At 40.9% G+C, this 27,285-nt stretch overlaps 3 protein-coding genes across 3 annotated transcripts in view; 2 read left to right on the top strand and 1 right to left on the bottom strand.

Annotated features, from left to right (window-relative positions):
• LOC105559329 (protein NRDE2 homolog) overlaps positions 1–27,285 on the top strand; it is a 155,210-nt gene that overhangs the window by 101,841 nt on the left and 26,084 nt on the right. The window lies entirely within an intron of this gene.
• On the bottom strand, positions 16,764–24,153 carry LOC105559333 (tctex1 domain-containing protein 1-like). Its single transcript, XM_012007545.1, has 5 exons — positions 24,037–24,153; positions 21,744–21,816; positions 18,656–18,687; positions 17,355–17,551; positions 16,764–16,936 (listed from the first exon to the last, which is right to left on the bottom strand). The coding sequence occupies exons 1-5, from the start codon at positions 24,151–24,153 to the stop codon at positions 16,771–16,773; spliced, it is 585 nt and encodes a 194-aa protein (XP_011862935.1). The 3' UTR covers positions 16,764–16,770.
• Positions 24,552–25,300, top strand: LOC105559326. Its single transcript, XM_012007531.1, has 2 exons — positions 24,552–24,909; positions 25,006–25,300. Exons 1-2 carry the CDS (start codon positions 24,683–24,685, stop codon positions 25,223–25,225), a joined length of 447 nt encoding a protein of 148 aa, XP_011862921.1. The 5' UTR covers positions 24,552–24,682; the 3' UTR covers positions 25,226–25,300.

The following is a 27,285-nucleotide window of genomic DNA, read 5'->3' as shown; positions in this document are numbered from 1 at the left end:
CGTATATGCCCGGGACGTGACTCAACAGCCGCGGCGCGACAATGGCGCGTTCCTTCCCGCTCCATATGGGGCACCGTACAAGATCGCGGCCGGGGCAAGACCCCCATTACGTTACGCGAAGCAATATGTCAGCGTACGCCCGCGCACGTGATACGACGATAATGCGCTTTCCACCTCGCTTCCATCCTCCTTCGCTCCCCCCCTCTTCTCCCTGCTAAACCCCCCCGGCTTACGACCCCCTCCCCCTACCCCCCCCCTGGCGACTTACGGAGACGGGAGTTTATGAACTGCGTAAATAGCGTATACGCCGGAACAAAACGCGAGCGGACCTCTCCTCGCGCTATAAATCAGGCTGCAGATGGGGGCGGACGTAAACAGCCACCGGTAACGCGAAACCGATAAAGCGCGAGTGCACCCCCGTGCGAGCTGACTCCGATACTGACGGAAAGACGGACGGGAACAAGATCGTGGACCCCGGTGTGATTGCAGGGAATACAAAGATTAATTTCGCGCGATCTATCTTCGCTCGGGAAACACGAATTAAAAGAACGTATATCGGATCCCTTCGTTTTTTTAATTTGGCTCGACATTGAGTGCGTTCCGGCAAGACACTGGCTGCCGTAGCGCTACAGCTTTTTTACTACAATTGTAGCGGCGCCATACTTACATTTCAGCGTGCATAACCTCAAAATTTTAATTGTAAGAGTCGCGTTTACCAATTAATTGAAACAAATAGTATGGAAAGTATTAAAGATTGACTCATAAATGACATGTTGTTCGATGATTCATCAGATATGAAAGCGACAATGAAGAGGAAGAAGTTCCGCTCCAGTTGTAGCGGAAAGTTTTGCCGAAACGCACTCGTGTAGCGCTACCGTAGCGCTATAGTAGCAGTGTCTTGCCGGCATGCACTCGTTGAACTCTATTAATTTAATCGCGGAGATTTTGCTTCTTGTACTTAAAATATTTAGTTATTTGAAACCGAACGTGTGTACGTGCCCGATATTCGATTATCTTCACTCTGACTAGGTTTTTTTTTCTGAATCTAACCAATCCTTCCCGATCACATTCAATTTTTACACTTTTCAATTCCTCCGTTTCGTTTATTTATATCCTTCTTTTTTTTAAGTTTTTATATCGCTATCCCGCGGCTATTACTCTGTAATTAGAATTCCTCGACATTTAAACTTTTACCGATTCGCAAGCGATATTTAGTACCTTCTATATTGACCGGTTTAATGGGTTCGCAATAAAAATTACGTCGGTCGTAAGTTTCGCGTTATGGTTAATCTATTCCAACTTTTTTAGTGACCACAGTACAATATCCAATATCACTTTATTGCCCAATATCCTTCTCCGTTTTTATTCCGCATTTTGTACCTGAGGTAAATCTCCGCTTTTATATCCACGGGTCAAAGCGGAAAATCACTGATCAAAGTATTAATTATACTCTTCTCCGTTTTTCCCCTTTATTTTTGTATTTAAAGTAAACTTGCGCTTTTATATCTGCCGGTCGAAGCAGGAAATTGGTAATAAAAGTAATGGAATGAAGAGTCCTCTTTATTTTCACGTGTGTGCGTGAATATACGTGCAATATATATATATATATATATATATATATATATATATATGTATATATATATATACACGTCATTTCAAGTGACGTATGATTATACGAGTGGACATCTAGTAGTGCGCGATACGTATAGACTTGGTCTGCAAATACCTGTACAAGTTATTCGTATACGGTAATGCAGAAAGATAAATGACTGAACGGCGAAGTCGCAGTTTATGTCTCTGTGGAGATGGAGTTTATCTAGACTTTATTAAGTATAGCACTTTATTAAGTATAGCACAATAGCGGGAGAGAGGGAGACAGAAAGACAGAAATATTAAAGTCCATCTGCACCGGCGTCCGAAATAACCGAGATAATATTCGCGAATCCGGATAACAGTCAAGTAATCCGAATACAAAGATTAATTAGTCTCCATGCTGATAACACTAGAAAAAGCACCCGCCGCGACGCGTCTGGCAAAGTTGAGCTCTGTGCGTCATATTTTGGTAGAAAAATAAAAATCTGTTACGCAATTTTAGCGAGACCATATCGATTTGCGTATATCGCTTATATAACTTCCGCGTATGTCTCTCGCACGTGCAACGTGCACCCCGATAAGCAGAGATATCTCTCGATATAGCGCGGGTGTCAGCGTTGCACGTAGAAAATGCCCTCGCTCTCCTCGCCACTCGCGGGAGACGCGTCGGAGTTATATCGTAATTATATCACGGCGAAGTGTCAACGTTCAAAAGGTGTAACTCGTTTCCCCATTGCGTACTTGACATGATAATGCAGCGTAGGGCCCGTCAGCCCGTGGCGACGTGGAGGCAACGCGTTCTTGATACTCGTCAAGCGACGTGCCAGGTGCTTGTAACGAATACTTCCGCGTTGCGTTACAGCGAAGTTGTCCCACGTGCATAACAGACGTGTATGCCGTGAGACGTGTCGCGGAAAATCGAGCCGATGGAACGAAGTACAAGGATACGTTGAGATTATGCTATTGATATTGTGTAAATTAGTACTTCACTACGGCCTTGGTCGAAAGTATTTGCCACCCCCTCAATTTTTAGACACGTAACTTCTTTTCACTCTAACCAGTTTGTATATTGTTACATATCGGCCACAGACATTTATATGTATTATACTATACAGGGTCAGCCATTTTAATTTACCACCCCTGATAACTTATTTGGTTTTAATTTGAGAACAAAATGTTTCAGACGAAAATTGTTTGGTTCCGAGGGGGACATAAGATGGTGTCATTAACTTGAATAGTTGCTTGAAGGTCACGTGAAGCTCACCTTCAATTTTTTAAACGGAACCCCCTACTGTTTATTATACTGTCTTATTCCACTAATTATGAACAACTATTGTTGAAAACATTTTTTTATTTGTCTAATACTTTTCGAGATATTCGAGAGAAAATTGATAACTTTTTCAATATTTAGCTTACGATATATCTCGATAACTGTTTGTCGGAGGAAAAAGTGGTACAGGACTTTTTTGACTTGATTTAGTCTCAGGAATATGCTGTTGCAAATAGTGCTCTAATTATTGAACATTTTTGTGTTTGTAAATTTTACGAAACAATACACAAACATTTCTTGCGAAAAATAATACCTCGGCCGGCGTATTTTTCGCATTAAATTTTAAAGTTAAAATTATTTAGACACTAACCCCCTGTCACGGCTCTTAGGCTTTCTGTCACTACAATATTTATTTGAAATATTTATTTTTTACACACGCACGCACGCACACACACACGCAATTAATACGTGTGCCATTTTATAATTTTTATCTTTAATATAATAATTATAATAATATCTCAATAAACTGGACATCTCGCGGGCTGAAGCCCCATACGATTTGCCGCTAACATCTTGCCTGAGATCGAGAGTCTTACGTTTCCAACTTGGAAATTCCAAGAGCAGTCTAGTTGCTATATGACATGAGAGGAGTGGGTACAGCAATAGAAAAAAACACCGGTCGAAAAGTGCAATCCGGCCACAGGCCTGGTATAGATATTTGTGGTATCGGCACGCTAAACTAAGTAACCTGATCCTGAACATGAACAAAGCATCACATCATAAACAAGTAAGGACAAGTCGCCAAACGTTTATAGTAGTAAACTTGAGTTTTGCTTGTATTTAGTTTACTGCGTACGCCCGAAGTGTGCACATTGCTTAATAATCTCCAACTTATAGCGGCTTGCTCTAAAGATTAATATTATCTTGCTACAAAAATGCCAAGAACGTGCGAATTGGATGTAACTAAACGTTTGAAAATACAATTAAAGGAAGGTCCCCTATTATGAGACAGGCTCCTAATACGAGATAGAGTTTCTGCTAAATAATATGTATTACCTGTTGGTTCTACAGCGCCCCACAATGGGGCAATGACCTTGTATCTGCACGGCAGCCGAGCGCGTGGAGGTGATTGAATAGGGAAAGCATTCGGCGTCCGGCCAGCGTCGGACAGTGGAAGTTAGAAAAAAATAGTGCTGAGCATTAAGGCTGGTTTATGCAAGGTTGTAACCGTTAACTTATGCTGAAAAAAATTAACCAATTAATCAACCATTCCCCTCACTTTTAACGGTGATTGGACAATTTTTACCCATTCCGGTATGATTTAATAGCTACGGCCATAGACATATGTCTATGGCTACGACCTTGCATAAGCCAGCCTTTACCCTCTACTCTATCCCTTCCACGCGCTCCGCCGCCGTGCCTTTGCATGGCGACGTTTACACTAGCACCATGAATTTATTGCCCTTGGAGTAAAATTTGTTTAGTGGAAATTGATCGTTAGATTGTATAATTGTTGCAAGAAAAGATTTGTGAGGTTGAATTTGGACGTTGAAAACCTATTGCTTCGTATTAGAACCCTATCTCTATTCAGTTCAAAGACTCTATGAAATTAGTTACACAATAGCACTTGGTGTAACTGCCCTTCTTCCCGAATCTTCTCTCGCTTTTATACAACCAATATTTTTGGCCACCTGTAAAATGTAAAACTTCAATAACTTTAAATTATTTTATATCCAGGTTAAATAAACAATACCAGTTGATAAATTTCAATATACTAGAGGACTTTTCTCTATTTTTCGAGTAAGGAAAAATAAAACACAACTCGCAAAAATAATGGAATGTCCTTATAGTACTGCGAGATACACGTAAATTGTTATAAAAAGACTGAAAATCATCAACTGATATTGCTTATTTAACTTGAATGTTAAATAATTTAAAGTTATTGAGGTTCCACATAGATGGCCAATATTTTTTGCCAAGGTAGTATGTATGAAAGTGAGAGAAAGAGAAAGATCGGGAAGAAGGGCATACAGCTCTTGGGTCTTTCATTTTCATGGACTTTAACCCTTGAAACCCTTAAAGATTAAAGTCAACTTAGAAAGAGCCATATGGCTGATTCGTGCCTATAAGTATACAATACAATTATTTCTCTTTACGATTCTCTAAGCTCTGCACACTTGTAATAATTCGTAAACAGTGAGATTGTTGTCTTTAAATAAAACATGAAGCATAGGAATGTGAAACTTTACTCGACATGTGAAAGATAAATTTTAAGACCCTTCCTTGCCGTCTATTGTTGCCCCTACCATTCCTAAAATATTTCAGTCCTTTCAAAACTAATAGTGTTTCTAGCCAATCCCAAAAGGATGAATACACACGTCTCTATGAAAAACGAGTAGTTGTGCAAAAGTGCAGCGTTTGACCGTTCGAAGTCAGTCTCGATCCTCCAAGTGCAGAAAACACACTCGAATATTGAGCAAGATGCGTCGCGATAATAATGGTGTCGACGAGAACAATAATAGGACTTCTGCACCGATGCGCGAAACTCTAGATAAATATGACGAAGTGTTGGAGACATTTTTATTCGAAATAGAGGAATTTTTAACGCGGTTAGAAATAATGGCTGAAGGAAAAGAAATGATGACCCTCATCGAGGAACAAGAACAAATAATGAGGTAAACCGCTTAAACCGCTTTGTATTTGTTACTCAGATTCGTGCTAGTTGAACAATCGAAGAATAACAATTAAGTAGAGCATGCTGTATGCGGAACGCGATAGGCGAATAAATATTCTATACCGAAAGATTCCCGTTTATGTGCAGCGGCGATATTTTGTGTTATCTTGCATTACTCCACGAGCGTCCTATCATTGAATTTTCCAACAAACTAAACGGCCGATAAACGTGAATTAAGCTTGAGAATCAATATATCCTCCTTTAGCTGTAGATTTTATGAAATAAAATCCACGTGTCTATACAGGGTGGGCCATTTTAATCTGTCCACTCAAATATCTCAAAATGTGTAAGTTCCAGAAGAAAACTTTTTATGCAAAAGTTGTGTGGTTCCGAGGGGACACGGTGTCATTAATTTAATCTTGAATAGTGGTTTGAAAATCACGTGAAGGTCGCCTTCAATTTTTTAAACGGAACCCTCTATTGTTTATTATACTATTAGTATAATAATATAATATTAGTATTTATATTATATTAGTAATTAAGATAGTAATCTTATTGAATGTATACTAAATGAACAACTTTTGCCCGAGACGCAACCCCCTATTGTTTATTATACTGTCTTACTCTACTACTTAATATGAACAACTTTTGTCTTAACTGAAAAGTACTTTTTAAAACTTTTTCAAACTGACACTATTTTGTTATGTTTAAATAAAAATTATTAATTGAGATTTGGGGCATAGCGACGCTCATATAGATTAAGAATCTTTTTGATTTTCGTTTCAGACAAGCCTCGACAAGCTGCATGCGCAGCACCGCTGCGTACGAGCGAGTCGGATGCATGCACGCTGAAGTGAGATAGCAACATTTCTCGAGCAGACCCGACGCTCGTCGATCGGCTATCCAAATCTATCCGAATTGACGAGCGCGCGAATTGACGATCAGCTAGCGTGCAAAGACGGCTGGGAAAGGGGGGGGGGTAATCTTTTTTCGCAATAAATTTTCTCTAATTAAAATTGCCAGTTGTGTCGTTTATCAAATTTCCTACCTGCTAAGTAAAAAAGTCCTGTACTACTACTTTTCCCTCCGACAAACAGTTATCGAGATATCATAAGCTAAATGTTGAAAAGTTATTAGAATATCTCAAAAAGTATCAGGCGAATCAAAAACTGTAATACTTTATTGATTCCCCTTAGGGTTACAAGGCGTTTTTAAGGAACGTACCCAAACCTCTCACCTCTTATAGCACCTCTCTCTATATCCACTTCGCTACATGGCGCTTTTTCAGGGAGCGTTCCCGAATCCTTCAAATCAAAAACTGTTTCAGACAAAAGATGCTCATATTAATTAGTAGAATAAGATAAGATAGTATAATAAGATAGTACAATATAATAAACAATAGGGGTTCCATTTAAAAAATTGAAGGTGATCTTCACGTAACTTTTAAAAAATTATTTAAGGTTAAATTAATAACACCATCTTATGTCCTCCTCGGAACCATACAACTTTTGTATCAAAAGTTTTCTTTTGGAACTTCAACGTTTTGAAATATTATTGAGTGGACGGATTAAAATGGCCCACCCTGTATATGGTGGGATCAAACTAGACACCCGTCAGTTACGAATCCGCCGCTCTCGCACGAAATCACATGATATCCCGTATAGATTAGTTGACCCGCGAATACTAACGTGATTTCGGATTTATGGTAGAATATCTCTAGCTAAAGTTACAATTTGTGCTCGAGTATCCGAGTAAAAAATTAATACCCAGACAGCACAAAAACGTTTTAAAGACGTATTAAAAACGTACATATTGGACGTTACGTACGTATTTAAGACGTCCATTTTAGATCCATGAACATCTTTAGGACGTTTTAAAAACGTCCAATGTTACTTTTATGGATGTTATGGTAATTATTATGGCAATCAGGTTATTGAGTTTATTCATGATCCAGATAACTCGCTGCCGGATCACAATCGGCTCGCCTTTTATACTAATGCGGGATGATTTTTCAAGAAAACCTAACGCGCCACGTCACGAGTGACTGTTATACTATAGTACTATTCAGGCGAACGTTTATCAAACACTATAAGGGAATCAGGGCCGTGTAAGGGGATTACCTAAAAGATATTTGAAAAGAGCACCTAAAGGCATCCTTAACCCTAGACTACAAAACATATTTTACTCAGCTTCAACTACAAAACTGGGTCCTAAGGACCCCACACCAACTTCTCTCTTCTACTGCTTCTTGCCTACGGGACACTTCACGTTCTGGCTGACGCAGGCCAACTGCCGAAGAGTTGAACTAAATTATGGTATGGTTCCGAACCCGAAAAAGCACTTGGCTACTTCAGCAGCGTACTTTAAATTTCGTTTGGGGTCGCAAAGGACCCCAGTTTTGTAGTCTAGGGTTAATAATATCCAATATGGTCCCGATGTGACAATAGTAAAGCGTCCCGTAATTCGTGAAACTTGGGCATCCTTGACAATATTTAATAAGGTCCCGATGTGACAATAGTAGGGTACTTTTTTTAAACTTTTAAAGGAATCCTGTTATTATCCTACCCGGGTCTTAGACTGCCTGAATTAGCCCTAACAATTTTCTACTCGGGCAATAGTCGATCTCGATATAACGTTACAACAATCATTGGCAGCCAAGCTTGATTTTACATATAAAATCAAGAATAGCTTTTGGCTTAGCATTTAAAGTTTCGACGTTAATTAAACTAAAACGCATGAAAAAATATTCAGTTAACATGCGTATAGATTATATTTGTTATACTAAATTACAACTGGGATTGCAGAATAAAAAGAAAAATGTATTTATTTACTTATTTCGTTACGTGATTTTTAGCCAGCATGATGACGAACAAGAGAATTACAATAACCCGATCACACAAATTTGCTGACAATGAGATAGAGCAACAGGGAATATGTATACAACACTTAACCCCTTGCACTCGGGATTATATTTCATCTATTGGTTTGGACTTGAAAAAATGTCGAGCGAGACTTGACAAAGGAGCGCCTGAGATAAAAACTTATGTCGAGTCACACTCGACAAAGGAGCGCAAAGGGTTAAGAGGATCCCGTAGCCTGTCTGTATTACCGACAGAATTACCATTTTCGTAATACGAACCTTTCGTCGTATTGAATTCATGGAATCAAAAATGCTTGCGTACAATTACAGTATATGCATTGATGATCCCGGGAAACTCCAATTTTATACCAAAAAATGAGTAAAAATTACAAAATTCATATATCGATCACATATAACCTCATTTAGACGAACTGTCAACTCCGTCATACTTGTGCTTCGTATAAAAGTTCTACAACTTGTACTCACATGAAACTGAGTTTCCCTGGATTCGATGACATGTAGAATTACTGTGAAACCCTCTAAATTGGGATTAGACGTTTAAAATAAGAGTATAGTTAGTATTAAACTTTCGTATGGGTGTGATGTATCGTAGTAGTGTGTCCGTGTGCTCATGTATATTACGAAAATGGTAATTCTGTCGGTAATACAGACAGGCTACGGGATCCTCTTAAGGGGTTTTCTTCGTGTGACGGCTCACAAAATCGTGAAATTTTTTTGCACAATCTTAAAGTTTAACTCTTCAAAAACATTATCCCAAAGCGATTTATCCCAATGCGAAATATTAAGGAAGTCGTCAGCCTTAAACGTGAACGGCGCGCAGGTAGAAATGTGCTCTTATCGCCACGCTGAAGCCGAAGGAACACTAGCAGAATTATATAAACAGGATTCGCCGCTCTCCGATAAAGTACAAGAAGTAATCAAACCAATTTATGAAGATTTATCGAAGGCTAAATTATTGGAAAGATGTTTAGGAGAAAATACACACAATGATAACGAAAGTTTCAACGATCTTTTTTGGCATTTCGCGCACGAAACATTTGTATTGTGGCCTTAAAACAATTGAAATTTCTGCATATTTAGCAGTGATAATTTTTAACGAAGGCTGTGTTTCCATTCCAAAAACATGGGAATTGTAATTGATATTAGAATGTATATGATATTATTTTATACATATTGCAATAAGTGTTTGATACACCGCAAATGCGATCTCCAAGTAGACTGAAGAAACTGTTTAAAGTTGAAAAGTGAATTATTTCACAATACTTTTTGGCTTTTTAAGTCAAAGAGCGTGTACTTTATCATTTATTCATTCTGCCGCATAACTTTCGATAGTATAGACGCAACTGACGATATAAGTCGATATGTCTGATACACGCGCCCAAAATGCGATCTTAGAGTAGACTGAAGAAACTGTTTAAAGTTTAACGTTCAAATATACGGGTATGTGATATGTGTCAACGATAGCGCGTCCCATCGTACATAGCAAGCATTTCCTCTTATCGTACGCCTAGGATATGTTACAAGTGAAAATGATCGTCGTTACAAACAATAAATTCTCTTGCAATTAGTGAAACCGTCGTGCATTACTCAATTCATTTTCTTTTGCAATCTCCTAAATATAACTTGATATTTTTCTATTTCTGCGCGTACTCGCGCGTACACATGTACACAAAAAATATACAGTTGTTTTACTTGCGTAAAGATGAAAATAACAATTTCATTAACGAATATGTAGCAAGTATATTTTACAAAATAAATTTACAAAATAAATAAATTCCCGCGTAAAAGGCAAATGTACGGAAATAAGTAATAAAATTCTAAACTAACGTATAACGTAGATTTTAATTATGTAACATAAATTGCTTAATTTATACGCAACACAAAATGTTTATAACTTCTCTTGCATTTGCTGTGACATTTTTCGAAAAGGTGGTAATAAATAACCAAACGGAATGTTCGACAGAAGGAGAATATTTCTTGGGATAATAAGCTTTACGAGGATTAAGGGAAAACTAAACAACAAAGGAAGCAATAAACGGTCAAAGATAGAAAACGGATATAAATATAATGAGTTCTTACATCTGCCTCTCTCTCAGATCTACCGTGCCATTTTTCAAAGAAATGATAAATGGCAACTAAGCACGAAAGCGTTCGATAGAGGGGAAAAAGAGTTTCTTGGTAGGGTAATAGAAATTAAGGGTAAGAAACGTCGAAAAGGGTAGGAACAAAGATGATAATGCGTAAAAGGAAAAGGTAAAGGAAACGTTAGAGTACGCAGAATAATTATTACCATTGTCCAAATTCGTAAATCGGCATATTCTGCCTTGAGCTCCGCTCCTCGTGCGCAGTCATGCATGGTTTACTGCTCGGCGGAATTTCCTGTGACTGATGCATTCCACGTTAGAATCCGTACATAAAACGCATTCATACCGTCTCCGTGTGTGTGGTAGAGATGTGTAACATGAGGATTAACTATTGCAAATTCCAAGGGATTTTCCGTGCTCTGTAAAGTAGCCAATTGTATTATACGAGATACACTCGCTCTGTAACTCTCAGATCGTTAAAAAACGAATCATTGAACATCACGATATTCGATCGGCAGATTGTAATCGACAAGGTAAATGTTATTTTAAATACAAGTTGCACGTCAATTTTCATCAGAGACATAAAAATCGAAAGAAGACTACATACATTTATGTTGCAAGAACCAAGTTTTAAAAGATTTTGTTACTTATTGTTAGTCAAATAACTCGCGTTAAATTACAGTCGAATAATCGGTATACCTAAACAATGGGCTACGATCGTAGGCAAGAAGCATCTCCCGGCAAGGGCATTATAACAATTCAATTTTCTGAGAGAGAGAGAGGGGGGGGAGAGAGAAGCGATACAGATCTGTATTATTCTCGGCGTCAGGGATATACGAAAATCACCGCGGTACACTCTATCACATTAGGCGACGACATTTGAAATTCGGTTCGTTAAAAGTTGAATAAAATAAACGAAACGTCGAAAACAATATTCGATCCGCGCCTCCCTTCGCTATCCGCGGATCGCTTTTAACGAGGAAAATTTAATTATAACTTCGAAGGCGAGATCTCTCAGCACGGCTTGTTAAAATGAACAAAGTATCCGCTATCGCGTATACACAGCCATACACACGGTCGTTCTATAAAGTGTAATTTTACAAATCCCTGAGGGAACACGCATAATCTCTTTAAACAACCTGGATTATATTAACGCTATACTTGTAACAGACGAGCCCAAGGAAAAACATGTCTCGTCCATTCCGGGGTTTGTTGCTAAATAGGTATCTATTACCAGCGTTGCGGTTTAAGAGCATCCGTACATCCCGCCGGTCTTTATCAATTTCGTGATTTCTTTCATAGGAGAGCTACGGGAAACAGCAGTTAATTAAATTGCCAATGGGTGTGCAAACAAATTATAAAATAAATTAAGTTAAAAAAATATCTGGAGATTCACAATCTACGTTGAAATAACAATTGTCCTTTATTTCACTCCGATACAATTCCTTTGATCTTTTTCGCAGAAAAACAAAGACCGCTACGTTAATGATTTCGCCGGGACAGGCGAGAAATGCACCGTTAAAATCTCTGACCGAGTTACTCCGAGAGCTGAGGGCGACGGCTAATCGGGTAAATGGCGTAACGGCAAATACGGGCGACGCGTTAGTCGCGAGAACGTAAGTAAGGCGAACTCCGCGGAATTTCAGCCGTCAACTATTTTACGAGAGGGGGTCCCGCAAACGTTTTCAGTTCCTGTTTCGGTCTTCGATTCGCCGCCGGCAACATCCCTCGTGCGCAACACCGCGGTGTCACGTGGCAGGACATCGAAATTGCGCCATTAATTTAGGGAGAGAGAAAGAGAGGGAGGACCGCCACACATTTTCCCTGTAATTTCCAGCCGGGCATTGCCAGAGAGCACAAAACAGCTTGCGCTCCCGCAAGCTCCGAGGCCCGCGAGGTGGATTGTATCGGCATCAACGGTTGAATAATTTTATTATTTTGACTCTCCCCCAAGGGAAACGCTAAACTACAACGCTAAATGATGAGTTGACAACACCGCGAGGGCACCCGGAGGCTTCGCGTTACAGATTTTTTTTTATCCGCGGATATACTGAAATGTGCTACAAACTAAATTTTTACTCGGTCCTTTTTTAAGATATAACTCGGTTACAAACGTAAACGCCATTTAGGTCCTGGCACAGCTGGAGGTAGCCAATTAAATTACTATGTGAATCCATATATATATTTTTTTCCCAACCTGTTCTGCGCGCCGCTGCTTCCAGGCATATAACACAGGTTTTTCGTTAGGTGGAATCATTATGGCCAGTGAATTCACGTGTTATAAAATCGCTGAACGATTTGATAAGTTATTTTAAATACTGCACTTAACTAATGAATAAGAGACAAGGCTCCAAAAAAACTATATAAAATCAAAAACTATGTTAATAGTTAGGATATTGAACGATTAGTACCCATACAGCACAGCAAAGTTTCAGCAACATTGCAGCAATAATTTATCGCAAGATTGCAACGTTGCCTAAACGCTGCGAAATGTTGCTGCAACGCTGCTGCAATCTTGCAGCAACGGTAAAATGTCCGCCTCCAGAAATATTACAATGTAATATTACAGCAACATAGCAATATAATGCATGCATAATATGTGTTTTCTCGAAGCGCGGTGTGCTTCACTTCTCTTTTAAATTCATAGTAAATGAAGATTTGCAATTTAGAAATATACATTTGTATACACCAACTATATTGAGGTAAAATCTCCAATCTTGGTAGTTAGAATTTAAGTAACAATGATTTTTGTTCCGATACATTTTCTCGATTGAACAGAATTAATCGTTTATTTAATCGGTACCAATAAGTCCGCAGAATGACAAAACGTAGTAACAGTCACGGAACAAAGTAATGTAAAATATTAAGTACGGAATTTTCCACTTCGTAGGCGGGACAACGAATTCCTAACGTTTTTTTGTTGTTTTTCACTCGGCGCGGTGACGTACGATGTTTTTGCGTGCCATCATGTGCCTGAAGGTCGCCGCGCTCGCACTCGCTCGCCGAACGTCGAGCCGGCAGGCAGTGGCGTGAGTCGCTCCGTGCGTGGTATTACTTGTGTGTTATCGGTCTCCAAGACTCGATCGCGATGAACGCAGGGATAAAACGCTATTGATTTGCACACCTTTATTAGTAACAATTAACGTTCCTCGATTAATTATTAAGTTTCTACAACTTGTAATGAGAAACGAATTGCGCGTCGAGGCGACGGCTCTTTATCAACGTATAGATATTTCACGAGACTAACTCATCTAAATTATAAATGTAAGCCGTGGTATTTTGTCGCGGTTACATCTCGTTTTACGCACCGCGCTTTCAATTATCTATCGATTTCGTTTCAAGAATTAGATTAAATGACAAAGATTGTAAAATATCGTTTCGTTACGGACTAATAACTACTTCTTTACCGCAGATTATGCTTCCGATGCCTTGTGTTGCCTTTTATATCGACAATTCAAAAGTGATTTATCCATTCTTCCGAATCAAAGATGCAAGTTGTTAATTTGAGTAATTTGTATGATAGAAAGTCACGCGATACCTATTTGTTAATGACATTTCGTGCGTTTCTCGGTATTTCGCATCGCATACGGGAGTGCCGAAAATTTCGCGCGATCGATGATTTTCGCGAGTGAGTGTTATGTGCGTGCAACGAGGAAATCTGAGAGGAGAAGGAGGAGCTCTGGGAGGCATCGGGCAACGGCGGAGAAATCGTAAGGTAAGTGTCTTACATTTTTATTTATTTGCTACTTGTGCAAAATAAAGCATCTGTTCTATCAGTATCAGTAAGTGAAAAATTACTTTTTATTTTAAATTGACGTTGCGCATACAATTCTCTTTGCATGTATACAAATTCTAAAAAATATACAATGCCGAACTACAAACTGCGCGCGCGAAACGCGCGCTTTGTCATTTCTAGTAAACTATGAAAGTGATATGAGGAAACAATATACATATTACAAACATAATTGTATCAATATTTTAAAATAATATTGCTACAACATTACTAAAGTAATATTGTAAAATAATGTATCTATTTACCATTACACTGCAAGATGCAATGTTGCAACCTTGCGGCAATGTTGTTGCAAGCTTTAGTGTTGTATGGGTATATATTAGCGTCACAATAATTGCGACAATAGTTGCAGCAACAACAATTCCAATGAACGATAATGCACTGTTACAATAATCCTGATTAAAGTGTCGGTCGTTCGATCCGATCTTGTAAGCGTCAGCGCAGATTGTAAAATAAATGGAATTCGCAGTGACGCATAAATTGCGAGAGCGCTCGCCGATAAAACAAAATCTCTTCCATCTTTTGCTTATCAGCGTGTCGGCTACATTGGTCGATTTTTCTTCTGGACCTTTGCGTAATGACGCTGAAAGGGTTCGATCGACTGAACTACCGTCGTCTGCGTTTGACAACGTCACGAGCTGCACGTAACGCGGCGCGATCGATTGCATCCTGCATCCAATCGGGAATCAACAGGCTCGGGGGAGTATTATTACTGTTATTGTTATTTTAATTAATTCGCTTTATACATTAACCCGCTTTTCGATCGCACGTGCCATCGTTTTAAATCCTTGGCACGTGAGTTAGATTAGAGATGGAGGATCCTCGTCCTGAATTCGCCATGCAAAAAGTGTTTCCGCTTCTCGAATCTTTCTTCCCACTCTCGTATCCCGTTGCCCGTTCCGCTCTCGGAGACGTTAAAATTACTTCCATTTCGCCGCAGTGCGATCACGCTCGCGAAACGTAATCGCGCCGCTTCGCGATCGAAAGCACGTCCCGGCGAGCGTGCCAATGTTCATAAAAATGTTCACGGTGTCGTCGGAACTTTAAACCGCCGTCTATTATTCCGACGAGGCGTAGACGAGCCAACCGAAAGTTTCCTGATAAATCATCACCGCCGAGGCTGAGAAGGGACGAGGGTGGAAAGCACGAAGTCGCGAAAGCAATAAATATTAATAGCGAATGGTTACTGCATAATCGATCAGAACTTTTCCAGAGTCATTCCGCTAGCTGAAACAACCCCGTTGAGTGCGTCCGGATGTATACCGGATGTCTCTTTGTCATGTACTTTTCGGACGAAACTTGCCGTTTATCTTCTCGGAAGGTGTCGCAAAGCGCCGACAACCCTCGACTCGTGAGGGATAAAAAATTGTGCAAGTTTCAGAGAATCGGCCTCAAATTACGCTCCCATCGATTTAAAATTAGCGCCACGTAATAATTCGTTTGATATATTTAACATACAAGTTTTTCTAATAAATTGCGCGGGGGAAAGACGACGCGAACGAAACTTCGCTGAGATTAAAAGTCGAGCTAATCGAAGGAAGAAAGTCACCGATAATCTGGAACACCTTATATACGGCGGGTTTCATGCAAGAAGCGAGTTATACCGGGAAACCTTTTCAAGTCGCCCTTTGTTCATTGCGCCGAGGGAAGAAACAATTACCGGACTTTTTTAAACACCCCGGACTGACGCGATCCCGGGTCATCGCTCGTACTTGAAGAAACGTAATTATCAGAGAAACCGTGCAAGAAGCTTCTCGTTTTGTCGCGAGTAAAACAATGGCTTTGTATGGCTGAAGCCATGCGTTCGCGGTAAAGTAATTGTTCCGGCATTAGCGTTGCCCGGTGCATTTTACTACAAGCGATTAGTTTGCTCGAATGTCGCATTAACGATAATTATTCTCGTCATTATCAACGGATTGAATTAGGAATTCAAGCATCCCTTTTTTCTTCACTCTTCAATCGTTAGATTCAACGGTACTGAGGCAATTGTTTCTTTTCTTTCCCATTTGCGAGAAGAAATTCAACTACATTCCCGCCGGTTTCTTTGACGATTCTGCAAAGACGATAATCCAAATGTCTTATCTTCATCGCTGGAATAATTAGCCACGCACGGAAAGCCAGAATTAGATTGTATTGACTTGCCATCGACCGCATTTCCCGCCTCATTTAATATCTGTCCTTTATTTAATCTCGCATTACACATTGTATGCATATTTTATACTTTCGCGCATTCGTACATTTTACGCGCAATTTACATCGAGCGTCCTCACGCCGACGTATTCGCACCCGTTACAACATTATTATTCATGATATATATTATTATATTCGAGGCCGGTATCATTGAAATTACTAATGCTGGTTTCACGATGACTCGATAAATATGTATAAGCGTTACAATGTGTATTTCGATATTACAAACTAATGAGACTGCACATGAGCTTAATGCGAGATATTAGTTCAGAATCGTCGCTGCGTTTAATCGTAATATACACCGAACACGCAGCACCACGCGTATATGTGATTGTTTTCGAGCACGTGATACGAGTAATTATCGCGATTCACGTCCCAGAGACACTGGAAGGCCGCGTGTATACTTTGTTGGAAGCGCTGGATTACGTATACCTGCGTCACCATCTTGTACCTAGGTAATTGCAAACGCAGTCGTGTTTCGCCAAATAAATAAATACCGTTATTGCGATTGTCAGGCGGGATGTCTGTTAATAATTTGCTACAAGTTTAATACACAATCGCTGTTGAACTCCCGCCCGGTGACCGAAAGTGTCGATATTTATTTATGTCGTGCACGTATCGTTCATTTTTTTTGTTTTAATTAAAAATACCCGTATCTCATCCAACGCGTAAAAGGAATAAATTAGAATAGGCATCTCGATTTACGTGGACAACAGCGATCCAATATCGTCCTTTGAAACGTAGGGAATGAAGAATACGATACTAGTAATTTTTACAAGAGATCACAGCGAGACGGCGGGGAAAGTGAAACGGGAATGAGCGCGGAGAGGTGGAATTTAATCTGAAATAAATTTCCATAATTTCAATACCTGTCGTAATCCTTCTTGCCGACAGCCCTCAGCACGTCGCTGGCAATTTCCAAACACAATTTCGATATCTGATCCGGCTGGTATGATGTAATCGCCGATAATTTGATCTCCATTACGTCACGAACGATCTTGTCGACCGTCGCCGCGTGAAAAGCCCTAAATGGCTCCAGACGAAAGGTGTTCTGGTATCTCGGGATCTGGCCAGGCGGCAAGAAACGTTGTACCAATATTGTCCACGGGGATAGGACTTAACGCGGCAATAAATCAGCGGAAAGATTCAACGACGATAATAAATGAAACGACCGCGCCAGATTGTAAGGAGACGCCAGTGGTGTTGAAGAATCGTAAAATGCGTAATATCGAAGCGGCAGACGGACAAAGTGTCGACGTTCTTCTCGGGGAATTTCGGCACCGTTAAAGGGATCCTAAAGCCGTCTGTTTTATCGACATTCTTTGTTAGAAGCAATCTTTTAATTGGCTTTATAGAAATGCAAAATTCTTTTACGGAATTAAAGTGCGCGGCAAAATTTAGACTATGCTGGTCGACTTTATGTCAAAAACGAAAGAATAAAACATTTTACTAACTTTTGATGACACTTGACGACAATATTTGCTTGATACAAGAATTCTACAATAAATACACGGTCGCTCTGTAACACCCTGTATACAAAACGAGACCAGCATACTCTAGGGACAACATATAAAAACAATATCGTGCAATTAGAACTAAGATTAATGGCCTAGAAAAAAAGATTACTTCTAATAAACGCAAGTCCAGAAATCCAAGTCCAGAAGAGGAGAAAAAGAGCGGTATGACGTGTAGAAATAGTTGCAGGCTTTTTCGAGAAAGGTCGCTGCCAAACGTCTGTCGGATTGTCAGTAAAGCCATTGGCGTTGACGACGCTAGTATTCGATCCAAAATCTCGGTCTGGGCAATGCGTGGCTTATAAAATTGCTGCTCTTTCGTAAAAGTTGCAAATTGATTGGCCGTAAATTTCTCGGGCCAAGTAGAACTTGGAATTAAAAATGTCGATAATTGACGTTTTCAATTCCGTCTCCTATCTTATCGACGCTGATCGAGTTCGCCAGGCGGCTTTAGGATCCCCTTAATCGGAATCGCGGGGTTCGCGTCTCTCCCAAAAATTGTTGCGTTTTTTTGAAAGAGATCTCATTTCGGGAACGAAGCGAGACGATTCTCCAGGCGTATCGAGACTCTGTATTAAAACTCGGTCATTTTCCGCGCTCGTTCAATTTATTTGCGTCCATCCAATTTATTCCGCCGCGCTAGATGGCGAACGTACCTTAAGTCGATCCCCGCGCCTGTGAAAGAGTATGCCGGCCCCATTGAAACCAATCATGGAAAGCTTCGACAGCGTTTTTCTCTTGGTCTGGCTCTGCGTCCGGAAATAAGAAACACGTACCATTTCAGATCCCATAGCGATACTCTGTAACGCTCAATATAACGTTCGGCAAAAAAAGAAGGAAAATATATAAATGTGGTTTCCCCTCGCATAAATTTCTTAGTTGTTCTGATTGATTTGAATATTTATAGCGCCCACTTTTGCGCCTCGTAGAATATTGAATCGATCAGAAATACATATTGCATTAAGAAGCAGGGAACGAAAATAAGATGGATGCTTCGACATGAATATTATTTTCGGGACCGACGCTTTCGGCTGTCGATTAAATTTTCAATCGCGAGAAATGAATTATACCCTCGGCGTATTTATTTCGCAACCGTTGTGTTGTCTTCGCCAAAAATAGGTGACATTTACGAGATTACTAACCTGACGTCACGTTTCTTTTCGTTGCTTTTGCAATGAACTTGGTTTCGCGCTTACCTCAACATCTGTCGGCAATCTTACGCTCAATCTTTGGACCAGACTCTGCCATAATTTACTTTTTGATACTGGCACCGAAGCATCTTGTTTACCCTGGTGTTTACTCATTTTAAGTAGCCCCCAGTGACAAGTGACGTAAACGAATTGTCCACGAGAGGAGGGACCACCGCGAACGGCGGCGCGGAACAAAGGACACTCATCAAAAGAATTTCAGCCGCGACGTTGAAAGGAGGAAATTATTGCAATCTCCGTCCGCAGTTCGCGAGCAATTTCGGCAAATAATTACGTGCGCTACGCCGCGATAAATCCTGCCGCAGAAACGTCCCAGCGTGGTCTACGACGTTCAAATGGGACCGAAGCTATTTAAATGCTCCGTTTTGAATGAGTTTTATTTTTTAACGTTTGATATCGGTCCCCCAAAAAAATGTTAACTAATTAAGTTTGACGAAACGACGCCTGGTCACACTGGATTGTTATTACGTTTGATCTTTTTGTCCCGTGTATGCGATGGCGCGTTGATTCGCGACGCGAGAAATCGTACCGCAGAATGCCGGGTCTGTTTCAACCTGAGCATATGGCGCTAACGCTAAACTAAAACACCTGTGTAATATACAGGGTGTACTAAAACCACCGGATATCCTTTTAATCGCAGATTCGTTAGGAGATTTCAAGACAAAAATTCTAATACGAAAATGTCGAGGCTATAATAGTTTTCAAGTAATAAGCGAGTACTTTTCACCAATGACAGGCCTGAGATTTCGCGCGCTCAGGCACGGCGATATGACAAGTGTTGCTATGAATGTCGCCCTTCTTATTTAATTCAAGAAAAAATTTGCAACGTGTTGTAACTTTTAAGTGTTGCAGCTGTCAAAGTGATCGATCAATATCAATTGTCATGAAGGTCGTTACTGTGCCAAAAAAGGCGACATTCATATGAACACTTTTATCACTCGTCATGTCGCCGTGCCTGAGCGCGCGAAATCCCAGGCCTTATCATTGGTGAAATATACTTGCTTATTATTTAAAAACTATTATAGCCTCGATATTTTTGTATTAGAATTTTCGTCTTGAAATTTTCTAAAGAATCTGCTATTAAAAGGATATCCGGTGGTTATAGTACACTCTGTATATACAATGTTATAAAAAATGTGTACCAGAACTGGTGAAGGGAACTGAACTGACAACTGGACACTAACTGACTGGATAACTGATCAGCTATAACTGGTGACTCAACTAGAACTGGAAGTTTTATCAATTACTGATGAATATAAAACTGAGTAAACGACCGATTTTTATATCAGTAACTGGTAAAATTGTTTCAATATACTGGTTATGCTGTCATCGGTTGCAATGATCAGTTATCCATCAGTTAGTGATCAGTTACTTTATCAGTTTTGACTGCATTTTTCTTTTTAAGGGAAGACTCGATACACGAGCAACAGTAGACGTAAAATAAAAAAATGTTTTTCATTATTTTGTTGTAACTAAAATTACACGGAGTCAACCAATTTAACGGTATATCGCTGGAAATGACTCTGTGTAGTCGAAACGCGCGTACCATTTATAATTTTATAGTTGCGATAAATAATTTGGAGATATTCTTTTGTTTTACGTCCACTTTCGCTCGTCCCTTCATTCGTTCGCGTCGATTGATTCACACGAGCCTGAGCCTTGTTTTCGATACTTACCGTTACGTTACTTTACATAACGACAAGGAGAATAGTGCTGAGTTCTGTGCTGGGCAGCATCGTTCCCCGGTGTAACATGCACTCTTGCAAGTCTCTCGGAGTGTCCGACTCAACGGAACCGTTAAGTATCAAGATCGAAATCGATATCGAGCGGGTTCGGCATGGCTGGGCATCGACACGGTTTGTCAATTGCAGATGATCCCGCGCCACAAACGAACCGCGTTTATCCGACGCTTGTTGCAAACGCCGCGATCGATATAAGAGGAGTTACGCCCTCGAGCTTTGCCAAGCTTTGAACGGTAGAACGTTAAGTACTTCCTTTGACAAACTAAAGGAAATTTACCTACGCTCTCGGCTCAACTATGCTGAAAACACCTCGCCGGGGATTTATTTAGTAATCGCTGCAATATTCAGATGCTCTGACGAATATTAAGAACACCCGAGATAAACGCGGGGCGTCTCTTTCCCCGAGACATCTTCCATCTCGATCGATACAATCGCAGCCCAACGGTTCGATATATCGAACGGCGATCGCGATATTTCAACGCGCCTGAATAAAAAGCGTCGCGTCGAGAGTTACGTTGTCGCGAACGCCGACCACTAATAAAATCATTAATGCCATCGTGATTATGATTTGCATTACAATGACGTCATTATTATCGTAGATTATCAAAACCGAAGCCATTACAAAGCCGTGCCGCGGCGTTGGGCGGCGATGCCCCGGCATTACTACTTCACAATGCTTCATTTTGGCGCCGTATAATAATTTTAAGTTAATTGTAATTTTCCCTCGCAACCTTTTTCGCGGCCGCCCATGCCACTCGTGCATACAGAGGCGCAATAAAAGCAAATGAGCCGCTCCCGCTTCAACGAGCGAGAAAGTTGGGAATTTTGCTTTCCTATTCTTTTTTTTTCGTTTGTTTGCTCCCCCTCCTTTTAACTGGACTCGGTAAAAGCAGAAGAGGATTGGATAAACAATCGACAGAATTTCCGGGACGATCAGCAGTTACGCGGCTAACTTTCACGAACGTGTCGCAGAAACTCGTTGGCTAACTCGATAAAACTCGGCTCGCGCGCGCGCGCGCGCCATACAAGCATCTAATGCGGCAGCAGCCGCCCTGTGTAGTTTCTTAGCGAAATTCTTAGACGCTCGAGACCCCGAAACTTTCCTCTCTCGCTCTCCCCGCGTATTTGACGTCCACGGATAACGCCGCTGTCTCCCGAAAACCCGATAAGAATCAGTACGCGTCGCGGGGAGACGCGACATCTCGCATCCCCTGCCAGATGGGTGAATCGATCGTTAAGTGGTTAACGGAAACGGACCGATGTTTTAGGAGCAAATTGTCTAACGCGATTTAGAAGATTGCCATTCGTGGCGTTTTCAATCGGCCGCTCTGGCCCAGGTACTCGTCGGCCGATTTGAAATCGATATTTTCTCGGCGAGAAGATTGAATCCGACCGTAATCCTCCTCTCGCAGCTGTTCAGTTCGAGGCGTTAAGTATTTTTGTGACTAAGCTTCGCGCGCTCACAATGCTAATCTCTCTCTCCGGCGCGGAGATCTCCGAGACGATCCATTGTGTCAGTTTTGGCAATGGCTCGCGGACTATTATGTGCGGAGCCTAGATTCCGTGAATCGGACGCGAAAGGAACACGCCATGAATTTTCTCTTCCGTCTCTTTATAAACGTGTCTCGCGCGCCCCATCCCACCCCTATCCAATTCTTTTATATTGTATACGGCCCCGCAGACACACCACATACGTTTCTCTGCTTATAGGGCTTCGACCACCAGGCGAAACTCTCTCCTCAATAAAGCCTGCATTTGCGTGTATAGTGCATTCCGCGAATAATTCAACTTGCTGCGAGCATGGTTTATACGGTTCGCGTACCTATTTCGCAGAGCGGATCGCGACCAGCGCCAAACATTGTTATTGATTAAACTTCGACGCCGACTACCGAAGAACTTTCTTCTCTCCAGGCATCCCCCTTCGCGGCAAGTAGTTATTCCACCTTTGCTCTCCCAGGCCCAAAGATCTGGAGCGCGTAATAAGGCGCCGGCGCGTAACGCAGGGTGAGATACGATAGAGAGGTGTCGCAACACCAATTACGCGGGGCCTCGCAGCGGTGGGTTTTTCGCGGCTTTTGCGGAACCACCGGCGCGTCGGGATTTTCCGCGAGAATATCCGCGAAAATTGCTTTGCGCTCAAAAGCTTGACGCGATTACGGCGTAAACTCGTTCATTAGGGCGATACTCGCACGGGCGATGGCTCGAGCGCGTTCAAAAATTCGATCATCCGACCTAACTCGCGCGATCTCACGTAACTCTCCCGCCGAGATGGAACTCGCTCTCGTAGACCCTCGCCTCGCTGTCGTGGCAAAAGACGAAAATTTGCAAAACGAAGTTTGCGAAGCGTTACCAAACTCGCGCGGGCGGAGCTCCTCCTCGCCGATCCGAATATTTTATTTAGAATGCTTTCCAAATCTTCCCGACACGTATTTATTTTTTCGAGATTGGTATACAGCCCTCGCTATAAATTCGTTATTACGCGACAGATTTTCATATTGCATGCAATAGTTTATAAAATAAAAAAGGATACCGCACCGCATGCATTAAAGTATTACGGATATTCCCAATTCGGCGTAAAACCTCTCCGCGCTTCCATTTGGATCACCGCAGATAACGTTTCGTCATTTAATATCCATTATCGCGGCAGCATTTTTCCATTTGTTTTTCTTTCCCTTTGAACATGGCAAAAACGTGTGTTGTACGAGTCAAGGGTGGACAATTTACACCTCGTGGAGCTTCTTGCCCGGGCTCTTCTCCCCGGGAAGAGATCGCGAGCTTGCCGGGGAGTTAAGGAGCACGGTTCGACGATATTCCGATCACCGCAGATAACGCTTCGTCATTTAATATCCATTGTCACGTAGCAGCACTTTTTTTCGCTTTTAATTTGTGCGAGATGTGCTCGCACAAATTTGTGCTCTATAAAAGTCAATCAGCGGAACAACGTTGAAAACGGTGAGCGTTAACTGATTCACAGTTGAAAATATAGCACTGAATCGTTCAGTGCTATACTTCCAACTGTTTTTCAGTGACAACGCACTGATTGACTTTTAGAGAGTATGTTGTACGACTCTAGGATAGACAATTTACATCCTGTAGAGCTTCTTGCCCAGGCTCTTCTCCCCGGGAAGAGATCGCCAGCTTGCCGAGGAGTAAAGGAGCCACGGTTCGACGATATTTCGATCGTCGCAGATAACGCTTCGTCATTTAATATCCCCTTAAGACAAAGGACTGATTAGCAGCATCAGTAACTGATGATGTTAATTAAATCGGTAACTTGTGGCGTTCTATCAGTGACCGATTACGAGAGTCAGCTACTGGTAATGTTTCTCAGTTAACGTCCAGTTAATGATTTTAATGATCAGTTTCTGCGTGACTCTGAAAAACTGGATAGACAATGATTGTTATCGTCAGTAACTAAGTGCTGATCAGTAACTAAGTATTGATCTGCATTTAGTTACCGATGATAACAATCACTGTGTAACCAGTTTTTCAGAGTGACGTAGAAACTGATTATTAAAACTGAACATCGACTGAGGAACATCACAATAGGGTTGTAAAGTGAATTTTGAAAAAAAAAATAATTATCATTTTTATCAACTCTGATATAGATAATAATTATTGCAAAAAAAAATTTTTTTTATATTATATTTTCCTGTAAAATGAGCTTTAAAGTTCAATAAAAATTTCAAATATAGTCACGTGATCTGAAACGGCACGTTATTGGTGTGACGTCATGATGCGAGCGCCCGTCTGCGCGCGCGTTCATTCAGTGTATTTCCAACCTCAACTTCATGACAGATTCTTGAGTATCAGTATAAGAATGGCAAATAAACTTGAATCCGGCTTTGTAAAAGCCGATGCACGTAATCTGCCACGAATTGATATGTTTATGATATTAGATTTTATTAAAAAAAGTGACAACTTTAACTGTGGAGAAGTACGCAATGTAAAATTAGCAGCGTAAGTATATGAAACTCACCTTTCGTTCGACTACTTCTTTATACTTCTTTTTGATTATTAATCTGATGAAAAGAAAATCTATACCTATTTTTGTAGATCATCTCGAACAAGCTATGGAGATCAAGCGATAGGTTATGTGTGTCTCAAAAGAGACGGAGAGATCTGCGAGTCACGTGACGCCACGAAAATCATCCGCTCCCCATGCGACCATATGCTACCGAACTTCGGCTCCATTCGGCGCTCGCATCGTGACGTCACGAACCGTTCGGTTCTTTCCGGAACGTTCGAATACAGCTTCGCGGGTCCGATTATTTAACAAGCCATAACTTGTTAAATAATTGAGAAAAAAAATTGGGGAAAAAATTTGTATCATAAACTCATATACATAGATTAAAATTCCGTTAAAAAAAAAATTGCTTTACAACCCTATTAACTGACTCTTGTAATCAGTCACTGAGAACGCTACAAGTTACTGATTTAATAGCATCAGTTACTGATGCTGCTAATCAGTTCTTTTTCTCAATTAGTAAGTTTGTGATAGTCTCAATAATCAATTGTAACAGTTTTACATTACTGTTACACAAACAACAATAGTAATAAAATACTTGTATAATATACATACATTATTATAAAAAATGTTTACCAGAACTTGTGAAAGGGAACTGAACTTACAACTGGACACTAACTGACTGGATAACTGATCAGCTACAACTAGTGACTCAACCGATGGCTTAACTAGAACTGGAAGTTTTGTCAATTACTGATGAATATAAAACTGAACAAATGACCAGTTTTTATATCAGTAACTAATAAAATTGTTCCAATATACTGGTTGTACTCTCATTAGTTACAATTATCAGTTATCCATCAGTTAGTGATCAGTTTTTTTTTATCAATTGTGACTGCATTTTTTCTTAAGGGTCTACTGTCACGTAGCAGCATTTTTTCGATTTGTTTTCCTTTCTCTTAAAATTTGGCGAAACGTATATGTTGTACGAGTCTAGGATGGACAATTTACATTCTGTAGAGCCACGCTTCTTGCCCAGGCTCTTCTGCCCGGGAAGAGATTGCGAGCGTGCCGGGGAGTAAAGGAGCGCGGCTCGGCGATAGAGCGAGTGGTGGAGATCGACGTTACGTTCGCCATGAATTTGCATCGGACGGCGACTACGCTTCGCGGCGCGCGCCGGGACGTCTAACAGATGCTCCCCGCGCGCGATTTGCATAAAATGAGACCGGACAGGATCCGGCAGCTCCCGCGGGGAAGGAACCGCGCGCCATGAAAGCTCTCCCGGCGCTCGGACCGCGGTGGTTCCCGGAAAGATCCCGCCGTTCCATTATCGGCGCGGGCGGCGGCGATTCCGAGATCCTCCGATGCGCCGTCGTGGTAAGAAGGGCAACGCGTTAACCCTTTGACCCGGCGAACAGCGGCGCGAATGCGCGTCACGCGCGTGCCTTCACGGATTATGCTTTTCCAATTCCCGCACTTAACGCTAGGATGCCCCGCGTCGGCGCGGTTTTATATTGGGTCGTTAGGTCTCGCAACATATTCCCGCCACGATTTACACTCCGAGCCCTGAAACAATTGCACCTCGTCGCTGCTCTGCTCTCTAAAGCTCTAGCGCCACGCTATGCGCAATTCCTAATGCGCGATCCGTGATTCACAGTTTAGCATTCGTAATTTGTCGTTTGTCGTTACATTCGTGTTAACTTGGACAACTTTTAGCCCTTACGTGTTATTACAGGACTCGCATCATAAGTCTACAATTAGTCACGTTTAAGTGGTCAAAAGAGCACTGTTTTCGTCAGAAAAAACCGCTCGGATAGCGAATCACTGCGAATAGCGAGTTGCACGCAGCGAATCGACCCAGTTTTCTCTACGCTATTTACGAATGTACGAATCATGAATCGCGCATAGCGTGACGCTAGCTTAAGAGCCAATCAGTGGATCATCACTGAAAAACAGTGAATGTTCACTGATTCACGGTTATTAGTATAGCACTGAAATTTCCGCCAGGGATAGCACTGAAATTTTCAGCGCTATCCCCGGCGGAAATTTTAAGTGAGAGATGATGTTTATATTTATTTATAAAGAGTTTTATCGATAGTTACATTGTTTATGAAGAGTTTTATTGATGGTTATACCGTTTGGAAGTACGTTGCAAACACCTAGTTAATTCTTTACTGACAATAACATTATACAAACACTTAGGAAACTATCATGGAAACGTTTGACATTGTATCATTAAACGCAATTTGAACACCGTGAACATGTCATAAACAACTCCATGTTTAAATTCATATCTCGCGAACGATTCAATAAATGTTTTAAAACTCAAATAAAACATTGACTCGACATTTAAACAAACTTTTTATAAA

This window comes from Vollenhovia emeryi, unplaced genomic scaffold (assembly GCF_000949405.1).
Source record: "Vollenhovia emeryi isolate VEMERY1.0 unplaced genomic scaffold, V.emery_V1.0 DF939281.1, whole genome shotgun sequence".
NCBI lineage: Eukaryota > Metazoa > Arthropoda > Insecta > Hymenoptera > Formicidae > Vollenhovia > Vollenhovia emeryi.
The sequence above is the reverse complement of the archived record's forward strand: the minus strand, read 5'-3'. Positions and strand labels throughout refer to the sequence as shown.